The sequence below is a fragment of the Vigna angularis genome, chromosome 2 (assembly GCF_016808095.1).
Source record: "Vigna angularis cultivar LongXiaoDou No.4 chromosome 2, ASM1680809v1, whole genome shotgun sequence".
Classification (NCBI taxonomy): domain Eukaryota; kingdom Viridiplantae; phylum Streptophyta; class Magnoliopsida; order Fabales; family Fabaceae; genus Vigna; species Vigna angularis.
Genome location: NC_068971.1, coordinates 16,891,836 through 16,904,287, shown reverse-complemented (window position 1 = coordinate 16,904,287; position 12,452 = coordinate 16,891,836). Strand labels below are relative to the sequence as shown.

General features: G+C 36.4%; 1 protein-coding gene across 1 annotated transcript; it reads right to left on the bottom strand.

The window, feature by feature from the left end:
* Positions 1 to 1,520, bottom strand: LOC128195296 (uncharacterized). The gene is made up of 2 exons (XM_052872538.1): positions 1,030 to 1,520; positions 1 to 256 (listed from the first exon to the last, which is right to left on the bottom strand). The coding sequence occupies exons 1-2, from the start codon at positions 1,518 to 1,520 to the stop codon at positions 1 to 3; spliced, it is 747 nt and encodes a 248-aa protein (XP_052728498.1).
* Between the last annotated feature and the right edge of the window lie 10,932 nt (positions 1,521 to 12,452).

Genomic DNA, 12,452 nt, shown 5'->3' with positions numbered 1-12,452 from the left:
TTATTTGTGCAAATCCAGCAAGGAGATGCAAGAAGGACCTCTCGGTTGAAGCACAAGTTGTTCACGGGAGTTGATCTGGAGGCTGTGCAGTTGCTCACGGTCAATGGCTTGGTAGTAGCTGATCAGAGTTGGAAACGGATGAAGCACACAGCAGCTGGTCCGAGCAAAGAATGGAGGTGTAGTGTCCAGCTTCAACCACACCAAGAGGAGGAGGCCGTGAGAGTCCAGCAGCCCACACTTGGGACGTTCCAGCAAGCTGAAACAAGAAGACAAGGATTAGGGGCCCACTTTATTTTTGGTATAGACAAAATGAAAGAATGTTTTATTAATATGGGTGGAAAAATTGGCTGAAATGGAGAAGTCACGGGAGGTTGCAACAAAAAGAGAAGTGGCTATAAAAGATGAAGAGCAGCAGCAGATTGGAGTATTAGATTTAGGAGTAGATTTTGGTGTTATAGTAGAATTAGTTTAGGAGAAGTCACGCCTCTTCCTTCTTTTCCAGTTCTATTTTCATCATCCAGTTCTATTTTCATCAGTACTTGAATTTTATTTCTGAAGCGTGCATTTCACACTTTGATCATTTCATTTTCATTTTATTTCAAGTGATGAATTTTAATTTAAGAATTGAATCTTCGATAAATTTTATTTTGAGTCAAGTGCTTTTAATTTTATCGTCTCTTTTATTTTACCGCTTATTACTTTTTGAGTCGTTTAATTTTACCGTTTCTCAAATTTACCGCTTTCCGTTTTTACCGTCTTTTACTTTTTGATTTTACTATTTTTAAAATTTGCTTCAGTGTTGTTAAATTCAGTTATTGTATTTAAATTCCAGTTTAATTTATTACCGCAAACAAAAACATCACAAACCCCCCCACTTCGTGTAAAAAAATCTGAGACTAAACCACCAAAATTGGTCCTTGAGAGACGACCTAGGAGTCACTTCCTAGTCCTGTACTGCATTAATTTTGTTGTATCAAATTTGTATGACCGCGACAGTCGTAGCAGAGGGTTTGACCTTTGGGAGAGTACTCATCTTGTATTTTCTTGATCATCCCTCTTGTGATAGGTCCAATGGTGCTAGGCCTTCTTGTATCATCCCCTCCATCTTGACAGGGATTTGCCCTCAAATCCATAGGGTCTTCATTTTCACTTGCATAACCTGCAAAAGGTTTAAGGTCAGATACATTGAAGGTAGCATGAACACCGTATTCGGGAGGAAGATCAATTTGATAGGCATTGTTATTTATCCTCCTTATTACTCTAAAAGGTCCATCTCCTCTAGGATTGAGTTTGGATTTTCTTAGTTGAGGAAATCTTTCCTTTCTAAGATGAACCCCAACTAGATCACCTTCATTGAAGATTAACTCTTTCTTGCCCTTGTTGTGTTGCTTGGCATATTTCTCATTTTGTTGTTGAATTTGATTTTTAACCTTATGATGTAATTCTTTGATAAACTTGGATTTAGATACCCCATCTTGATGAACAAAATCAATAGCATTTGGAAGGGGTATTAAATCCATGGGTGTCAAAGGATTAAAACCATAAACAACTTCAAAAGGAGACAATTTAGTAGTTCCATGAACTACTCTATTGTATGCAAACTCAACATGAGGAAGATACTCATCCCAAGATTTATGATTGCCTTTTAGAACTACCCTTAGTAAAGTGGAAAGAGATCTATTGACTACTTCAGTTTGACCATCTGTTTGAGGATGGCAAGTAGTAGAAAAAGATAACTTAGTCCCTAATCTAGACCATAAGGTCCGCCAAAAGTGACTAAGAAATTTTGTATCTCTATCCGAAACTATTACCTTAGGTAACCCATGAAGTTTAACAATATCTCTGAAGAATAACTTTGCAATGTTGCTGGCATCATCTACTTTGTGGCAAGGTATAAAATGAGCCATTTTGCTAAATCTATCTACCACCACAAAGATAGAATCAAAACCCCTTGAAGTTTTGGGAAGACCTAACACAAAATCCATACTTATCTCTTCCCAAGGGGTGGAAGCAACATTCAAAGGAGTATACAGTCCATGAGGCATTGCTTTAGATTTAGCTTCTAAACAAGTTATACACTTAAAGCAATGCCTTTGAACATCCCTTCTCATGTGAGGCCAAAAGAATTTTTCTTTCAACATGCCAAGGGTCTTTTCTACCCCAAAATGTCCCATTAATCCTCCCTCATGTGTCTCTTGAACAAGGAGTTTTCTATGTGAACCTTGGGGAATGCAAATTTTTCCTTCTTTAAAAAGATACCCCTCTTTCACATAGAATCCTCCTTGAGGCTTATTGAGACATTCCTCATAGATATGAGCAAAATCAAGATCTTGTGAATATAATTCAAGAATGTTATTAAATCCAAGAATTTGAGCTCCCAATGTGGCTAATAGATTAATTTTTCTTGACAAAGCATCAGCCACCACATTGGATTTTCCTTTCTTGTATTTAATAACATAGGTGAATTGTTCAATGAATTCCAACCACTTAGCATGCCTCTTTTGTAACTTGTGTTGACTCTTCAAATACTTAAGTGATTCATGATCACTATGAATGATAAACTCCTTGGCAACAAGGTAATGTTCCCAAGTTTGAAGAGCCCTCACAAGTGCATAGAGTTCTTTGTCATAGGTGGGATAATTACAAGAGGCACCATGAAGTTTTTCACTAAAGTATGCAATTGGGTGTCCTTCTTGTAATAATACTGCACCTATGCCAAATCCTGAAGCATCACATTCTAGCTCAAAAGTTTTGGAAAAATTTGGCAAAGCTAGAATGGGTGCTTGTGTGAGCTTCTCTTTGAGTAGCTCAAAAGCTTTTTGTTGTTTATCCCCCCAATGGAATGTAACATCTTTTTTCACCAACTCATTGAGGGGTGAAGCAAGACTAGAGAAGTTAGGAACAAATCTTCTGTAAAAGCTTGCCAACCCATGGAAGCTCCTTACTTCTCCTACATTCTTTGGAGGAGGCCAATCTTGGATGGCCTTTATTTTTTCTGGGTCCACATGAACCCCATTTTTGGTGACCACAAATCCAAGAAATATGACACTATCAACACAAAAGGTACACTTGTCAAAGTTTGCAAACAATTTGTGTGTTCTAAGAATTGTTAAAACAATTCTCAAATGTTTTTCATGAGTTTGCAAATTTTGACTATATACCAAGATGTCATCAAAGTAAACAACTACAAACTTCCCAATGCAATCCCTAAGGACATGATTCATAAGTCTCATGAATGTGCTTGGAGCATTTGTAAGACCAAAAGGCATAACTAGTCATTCATATAATCCAAACTTGGTCTTAAAGGCAGTTTTCCATTCATCACCTTCCTTAATTCTTATTTGGTGATAGCCACTTTTTAAATCTACCTTTGAAAATATTTGTGCTCCATGCAATTCATCCAACATATCATCAAGCCTAGGAATGGGATGTCTATACTTGATTGTGATGTTGTTGATAGCTCTACAATCACAACACATGCGCCACTTCCCATCTTTTTTTGGAACAAGCAACACTGGTACAGCACATGGACTTAGACTCTTTTGAACTAAGCCTTTATCTAGCAACTCTTGGACTTGTGTCTCAATCTCCTTAGTTTCTTGGGGGTTTGTCCTATAGGCTGGCCTATTAGGAAGAACTGCCCCTGGAATGAAATCAATTTGATGTTCAATTCCTCTTATGGGTGGAAGCCCTTTAGGAATTTCTTGTGGGAATAAATCATCAAATTCTTTCAAAAGTTTTTGAATGGATGGAGAAGGAGTTGAAATCTTTGAATCACTAGATGTGCATGTAAGTGTCCCTTGACAAAGAAGAAGATATGAAGGTTGCTCAACTTGAAGTGTATTTATTAAAGTCTTTTTGTTTAAAAGGACTTCATGTTGAGTGACCTTAGGTGGCACACTTGTTTCTATACCCTCCTTTCTTTTTGACTTTTTCTTTTGAGCATGTTCTTGCTTTCTTAAAGACTTCATTTGTGCTTGATCCTTAGCCACTTTGGTAGGAGTCAAAGGATGAAGCACAAACTTCTTGTCCTTTTGATGGATAGTGATGGTATTGGTTAGACCATGATGGATAGTTTGATGATCAAATTGCCATGGTCTCCCCAATAACACATGACATGCTTCCATGGGAACTATATCACATAAAACTTCATCTTTGAAGTTCCCAATGGAAAATGCCAACTTCACTTGATTCTTGACTATTATATCCCCATCTTCATTTAGCCAATGAAGTTTATAAGGTTTTGGATGGGGTATAATATCAAGTTTCAACTTCTCAACCAACCTTGTGCTACAACAATTGCAACAAGACCCACTATCAACAATGAGAGAACAATGATTTTCTTGAATTTTACATCTTGTGTGAAAGATGTTCTCTCTTTGTGATATGTGTTCAAGACTTGGTTGGTTGCTAAGTATCCTTCTCACCATGAGAAGTTGCCCATCATCAGCATATATTTCCTCTTCCCTCTCTTCTTCCTCACTCTCACTTGTACTAGTTGGGGTGTCACTTTCACTACTATAAATGTCCTTGCCTTTCAAAATAATGTTTCTTTTTGTAGGACATTGAGTAGCTACATGACCCCTTCCTAGACATTTGAAGCATTTGATTTCACTTGTTCTTGTGTGTGAGGGTGTCTCTTTCTTGGGTCTCTCTTCTATTTTGGCTAGAGGTTTAAATGGCTCTTTTTCTTTAAAAATTTTCTTTTCAAAAGTAGGTTGAACTTGAATTCTTTTAGAAGAAGATTTTCTCAAGTTTTGTTGTTCTACCTTTATACACATTTGAACAAGATCATTCAAATCTCTATAAGGTAGAAGTTCAACCTTATCTCTTATGTCAAAATTGAGCCCACTTAAAAATCTAGCTAAAGTAATTTCTGGACCCTCCACTATGCCTGCCCTCATCATATACAACTCCATCTTTTGTCTATATTCCTCAACTGTCATAGACCTTTGTTGTAACCTTTGGAGTTTATCCATGAGTTCCCTATTGTAGTAGGAGGGAATGTGTCTCCTCCTAAGGGCAGACTTGAGATCATTCCAATAGTGGATGGGAGGGGCTTGATGTCTAAGCCTCTCTTTGACTAAAGCAGTCCACCAGTACATTGCATACCCTTGAAAGCTTAGGGTAGCTAGAGATACCTTCCTCTCTTCACTCACTTGGTGGCATTCAAATAATTGTTCTACCTTCATCTCCCAATCAAGATAAGCCTCTACATTGTCCTTCCCATGGAAGTGAGGCAACACAATATTGACTTCTTTAGGGGGTGGAGGTGCATGTGAACTTCTCCTATGCCTTCTAGAAGTAGAAGGCTGATGAGGGTAATAATCTCCCAGACTCATAGACATCCCTCCCTCTTGAGAGTTTTCACTCTGACTTCCCCTAGACTTACTTTTCCTTATCATTCTCAACTCATCTTGAATAACAGCATTTTGAAGCTCTCTATTGACTTTCTCTTCATTCATTTCTCTTCTCATTTCTTTGAATTCATTAACTAAAGTTTGAAGAGAAAAATGTTCTTTTTCACTATCACTAATCCTAGGAGAATGCCTTCTAGACATTATGATGGATTTAAATGTTGTTCTTGAAGTAAAGACTAGAGATTTTCACTTGAAGCAATATTCCAGGTAAGGGAGGTGATTCACTAGGAATGCTTAAGTACCAAGCCTTTTCCTTGCCAAATATGCTTCTTGCTACTTACTAGAGTCCTTAGATCAAAATCACTCTTAAATCCACTTAAGTCTTAAAGAAAGCAAAGAAAACACAAAGTAAAGAAAAGGCACAACCTAACTCTAAATTCGGACCCCTAAGAGAGCTTCCTATTCGCACAAGATATAGGCTATCTAGTCGAGAATGGAACAAGCAATTAAAGTGAGGTCTCCTAGGTGAGGCTTAGATTTTGGATCTAAGACACTCTCACCGTCTACCAATTTTAAAGTGATGAGACTTTTAGTCAAGTTAGCAAATGAGAGAAGAACACTTATGAGCTCTTCCACTTCACTTGCTTGAAATGGCCAACTTACAGAATTGAAAAAAAAAAAGTAAACACCAAAAATACAAGGGCAACACAAAATTTGGTAAAACAAGGATGTGGTTTGAATGTGGCAGCTTTGGTTGCTCTCAAACAAGTAATGAATCAGCTTGGATTCATGCAATTCTCTCAGCTGCAAGTGAATTATGCTGCTGTTGCAGCAACCAGTTTGATGCAGACCAGTGAAGAATTTGGTTCTGCTGCACCAAAAATTTCAGCCTCAATGTTGATCTTTCCTTGCTCCAATCCACTCCCTAAGATGCTACCAGTGTTGTAGGACCACCTGAGATGATTCTGCACCCAGCAAAGAGCTCATACAGACCACCAATTGATCAATTGTTAAGCCAAAAAAATCAACACTGCTGCTGCCAAAAACTGTTAAACCAGAATGCACAACTGTAGTTTTATCAAACAGCTTATGTGCAGGATTTTCAAACAACTTAAATCAATCAATTAATTGGTTTCCAATGACTGGTGGCACTCAAAATGAACTTAGGAAAGGCTCTAGAGTAGATTTGAAAAGCAAGAAACAAAGATAAGTTGCAGCTTTGATCAATTTCGAAATCAAATGTAAAACTAGGCAAAGTGTTTGATAAAATGCCTAGAAGAAAGCTGAAAAAAAAATTGTGCATCAGATTTTAAATTTTGCTTGGCACTGGTTCACACAGCTTTTTACAATGCAGTTGGTAAGATTTGAATTGTGCACTTCTTTTAATTCAATTGAACCAAGCTTTTGCTACCAATCTAACACTGAATATGATGCATTAATAATACCAAACTCTGAATTTCGAAATCTGCAACTTATATCAGAAAAAGTTTTGAAAATTTGGTGGTTTGAATGGCAATTTTACACAAACACGTTTGCACACTTAATTTTATGATTTGAGCAACTTTGTTTAACCAAATGTGACTTGTTCAAACTGCCAGCAGAGGCTAAAAACTTGGAATTCTGATTTTCACTACTTCAGTTGGTATTTAACACCAAAATTAAACCAAATCACCAACCAAACTTCAGCAGAGGATTCAAACGAAACTGTAAGCAACTTTTATGACTCCAATACAGCAAATTAAACTTGAAAAAGACTCTAGAAATTCATTAAGAGATGTCCAGAAGTGAGTTCTAATCTGAACAGATTCAAAAACAGGAAAAAGACTCAATCAAAATGTATGTAGCTCGGTCCAACTGCTCTAGCAATGAATTCTGGATTCTGCTGACTGATGCAACCAGTTTTTATTGTCTTAGACAATACAATGTTCATATTGTATGCACACAACGCAGTCCAAGAATTCAAACACAACCAGAAAGCAAATTTTCACACGGTGTAGTTCAGAAAATACATTTTAAATCAGATTCAAACCAGATTTAAATTCTGCATTAACGGGAACTGCACTGTGATGGAATTCAAGATGCACAAGCTCATTCATCATTGCTCATCTCATGTGCTTCTATTGAAAATCCAATCAACACAGCAGATTTATCCCAAACCAGTTTCAACTCAGAAATTTGACAAAATAAACCACAACACAGTACTAGACATGACAGAATTGGATTTCCAAATTAAAAGACTCAAAGCAATGGAATGAACCGATTAAAATGATTAACAATAAAGCAATTAAAAGCTGGAACAACGAAATCCAACATTGGAATCTACTGGAATTAAAATTTCAATGAAACAGTGTGCACAGAATGAATACACGAAGGGAATGTTGATGACAGTATATATGGAATGGAAAGAACACTTAGCTGGAGCGTGATGCAGAACCTAGGCTCTGATACCACTTGATGATGTTGATCCAGCAGAGTTGTGGTTTGAAGGTAGTAGAATGATGAATAGAATCATAAGCAGAGTTGCATTTAGATCACGAGAGGCAGTGGCAGCGGAAAGAAGTGAGGTGTAACAGCAGTGGCAGAAGTGAATTTAGTGGCTGCAATATAGTTAATGCAGTGGAAACAGATCTGGATGCAGAGATGGATGTAGAGATGGATGTAGAGCTCTATGGTGAGTGGATTATCTAACTCAGAAAGCCTTCACTGGAAGGAAGCTAGAAGGAGAAGGAAAGCTCAATAAGAGGTGACTTTTGGCAGAGTTCTGGTTGCTGGAAAAATGCATCAGCATAGTAAAACTCAATGTATTCAAAAGTGAGATACAAGCTTTGCCCATGAGATTTTATAGATCAATCTCCCAGCTTGAGCAAGCCTTTTACACGTTTTAATTGTGAAATGTTATTACTAATCATGTGCTAAATGAGTAGCTTCCAGTAAGTGTGCTAAATGAATTTTAACATGTGGAGAAAACAATTACTAATGCTACCCCATAGAAGGATAAGCACACCCCTTCTTGTGTGGCAATGTCCACTTTACCCTTCTCCATGTTTTGGCAAATTGGTAGCATCTTCTTGTTCTTCAATTTTCCATCCAAAAATAGCAAAGAGGGTTTGACCTTTGGTAGAGTACTCATCTTGTATTTTCTTGATCATCCCTCTTGTGATAGGTCCAATGGTGTTAGGCCTTCTTGTATCAAATGACCACACCAGTAGTCTTAAGAGGTCCCAGAGAAAGTGTAGTAAACATTGATAAAGGCATTACATTTATGGAAGCCCCTAAATCTAACATAACTTTGTCAAACTTTGAATTTTCAATAACATAAGGAACATAAAACATACCTGGATCTTTGCATTTAGGTGATACATAAACTCATTTTAATTCTAGAAACTATTTTCATTTCCGTTATTTTTTTCTCTCTCCAAAGTTTTTATAAATAAATTAATCCCAACGTATTTGGACATGTCTCTTGTAAGCATTTGTAGAAGAAAAAAAACTTACTTTCTTTATAAGTTAAAATTACCTTGAATGTAAATTAATTTAAAGTATTATGTTTAATTACGAACAAGACCCATATATCTATGATCACAAGTCTAAAGGTGGTGAATAAAAAGTCAGGTTTAGAAAAAGTAGCAGCTACGAGTTTTCTTTAATATAAGTGTTTTAGGGTGTAGGGTCGAGGTCAACGGTCCAATATTCAGTAGATCGTTCAAGGGTCCAAAGTTGTCTTTAACTCCATGTCCTCTCATAGTCGTTCGTCCAAACCGTTCAGAGAGTACCTGTAAAAGGTACTCTAATGTCAAGGTCAACTTAACATTTGGTAGTTCAAACACTAATGATGTAGTAAATGAAAATCACTTACCTCCTTACCTTAAACCTATATTTATAGATTTTGAAGTAGGTTTTTGAAAAACCTAATTATAGTCAAATTGTTGGTAATCATACTTTACCTTTAAGTTGTTCAACATTAAAGTTAATTGTCTTGACCATTGACCAATCGGTTTGACCATTTGGTTTTATGGCTAACAGGCGATTTGCAATGGGATGAGTGACACTCGCCATTTAGGTTATTCATGGGTGGTTACGATCCCTATTCGTCCATTTAGGGAGCCTTTAGATCGTTCGACCAAGCGACTGACAATCTTTCAAATTGTTTGGAAAATGTGACCGTTAAGGAAAGGGCACATGACACTTCGAATCTCACACAAACCGAAATTCGAAGAGTCAGATGCTGTAAGTCATTGGATCTGGCTTAATCCAGTGGTTGAGGGCAACTAACTAGGGAGCCCTTTTTGGCTATAATACAAGTGAGTCTTGCTTGTCATTTTCACTTTCGCTTTTGATTCTCTTCTACCATGCAAACGTTCTTCGCATTTTTAGGTAATAATGTAGACTATTAACTTGTCTTCTTATGAGGAGTCTACGGAAGGGACGGCCAAGGGAATGTGGACGATGTGTCTTTGTCCTCGATGTCATTGTCGGTCTCGTCTTCGATTTTGGGATCAACCGAGCAAGATGCAGATTCAGTCAGAAATGTATATACAAATAAGGTCGCACCTACCGTTGATGTTGAGGTTAATATCGCATTGGAGATCGATGTGGCCAATGAGGGGGATGTGGCTGCTTAGTCGCTCCCAATCATTGTAGGCTATGACTGGGCGTCCTGCGAGGTGGAGGAATATGTCACCTATTTCCGCATGGGACGTTAGTTACAATGGTGGGATGATACACTATCGTTGAAGCTATCAAACTAATACTACTTTACAAGGAAACATCATTATTGCCAAGTTAGTAGTCAAGAGAATAGATAGGGTTAAAGTAACCCTAAGTCGTTTCCCAACGAATACGAAATTGCTTCTCAATACTTGTTTCTTATGGAGACTCTGAAAGATTGGTAAATGCTATGCAATGTTTAAAAATAAAAGTGTAAAGATATGCTAATGAAATTAATGTGTGATGAATGTTTGAGTTTAATTGAAGAACAAATAGGAAACTTAGAAACAATTATAATGAAATAATTTAATTCCACTACTTTTCCAAGATAAATTTATCATCAGTTATCCACAAATTATTGTTTAAGTTTCAGATTAATTGAAGTACATTCTCAAGTAATTTGAAGGCAATCTTACACTTAATCGAAATAGATTCCCAATGAAAAGCAAGACCTTTCTAGATTATTCACAATGAATTCCACCATAGGACATTTTCAATCGAATTCTATGGTGTTTAATAATGACTATTTTTAAATCTCTTAACCAAATTAAAAGCTAATTAAACAAAGTAAATTCTCAATTAATTATAGTTGAAATTCTTATCACCAATCAAATTACATTCTCAATTAGTAGTAAAAGCTCATTTAATAATATGAAAGTTCCTAAATTCAATCAAAGTACATTCTCAATCAAACCTAGAAACCCTTGAACTCATATGATCAATATGCATGTAGATTCAAACACCTTGTGATGGAAAAATCATCACTTTTAATGTGATTGAGAGATGAAAGACATAGAAGAATGATAACTCAAATCAATTATCAAAAGATACAAATACATTAACTCAACTTAACCTCAGAATCCCTAATGAAATTACAATGGAATAACCTTAGAAGCTTAACCCTCCATGGATAGAGTGGAGTACAAGGTAAAATAAAGTGATAGGAATGGTGGATGATTGCTTCCCAGTGGGAGGAGTCTGAGTGAATAAATGAGTTCTCATTTCTGCTTCCCCTAGGTCTCTTTATATAGGGCTTGATTGGGCTTGAAATATGAATATTTTGTTGATAAAATATTTTATATTATATCTTCCAAATAATTAATAGATTTAGATAATTATAAAAATATTTGGAAGATATTTTCTGTTGATAACCTTGTCTTTGTCCATGGACAACCCGGATCCTGAAACTAAATGGCCTAAACAATCTACATTTTGCAAGCTAAATGAACATTTAGATAGTCAAGCATATAGTTGATGTTGAAGTAGTAGCTGCAAGACAATTTCCAAGTGCTGTAAATGAGAATTCCAAGAGGGGTTGTAGACCAAAATATCATAAAATAAAAACCCACACAAACTTCCTCAACAATCCATTAAAAACATCATTCATCAAACATTTAAATGTGGTTTGTGCATTAACAACAATCTCAACTATCTCAACTACATGCTTCCAATACTATCTCAACTACATGCTTCCAATCACATATTAACAACAATTAAACACTACTCTAACCCATAATCCAACACGAATCAACCACCTAAGCGAAGGTTAATCTGGTTTTCAAAATTGCAAACTAAGCGAATGCAATGCACAAATTCAATCAATTTTGCACCATACAGTCCAATCGACTGAGCGAAGATTAAACACCAATTAGGCAACTAAGCGTATACCCAATCGCAAGCGCTAAATAGATTGAATATTGAGCCAAATCAAAGCAGCAAAATCACAATTACAGTCCATAAATCTCAAGGAAACGATGGAAGTTCGCTAATGACCAACCAAGCACACCTAAGCTACCATTAAAACGAAATTCAACATAGCAAAATAAACTTCAAATATTGAACACAAAACAACATCTAAACTGGAACGAAATTGGCACAAGCGAAAGGGGAAAACGAAAGTAAACTATAAAACGAAATTGAACCTAAATTGAGTGCAGCGAATAGAAAGGCAAATTACAATGAAAGCATGAAACGAAACAACACATGAAATTGGAAGCAACAAAAGAAACAACAAAGGAAATTGGAAACAAGAAACAAAATTGCAATTGAAATTAAAAACGAGATTCATACATTAATTGAAAGGAAAAGAGAACAAAACCTAAACCCCCAAAAGTGGGGGTGGAAAAATGTCCTAATGCCCTAAACCTTGAAGAAGAAAACGAAAACGAGGGAGAGAGGTGACCTAAATCTGATTTGGGTATTTAAAATCCCCAAAAGACGAAAATTCCCTCTAAATGGGCTTCTCCTAAATGTTGACCAAAAATGGGTCCAAAGTCATAAAGTTTGACCCAATTACATTATAAATGAATTCAAAATGAAATTAAACTATAATGTTGACGTGGCCAGGCTCTTCTTGTCCCAAAATATGATTCATAAATTGCCCTG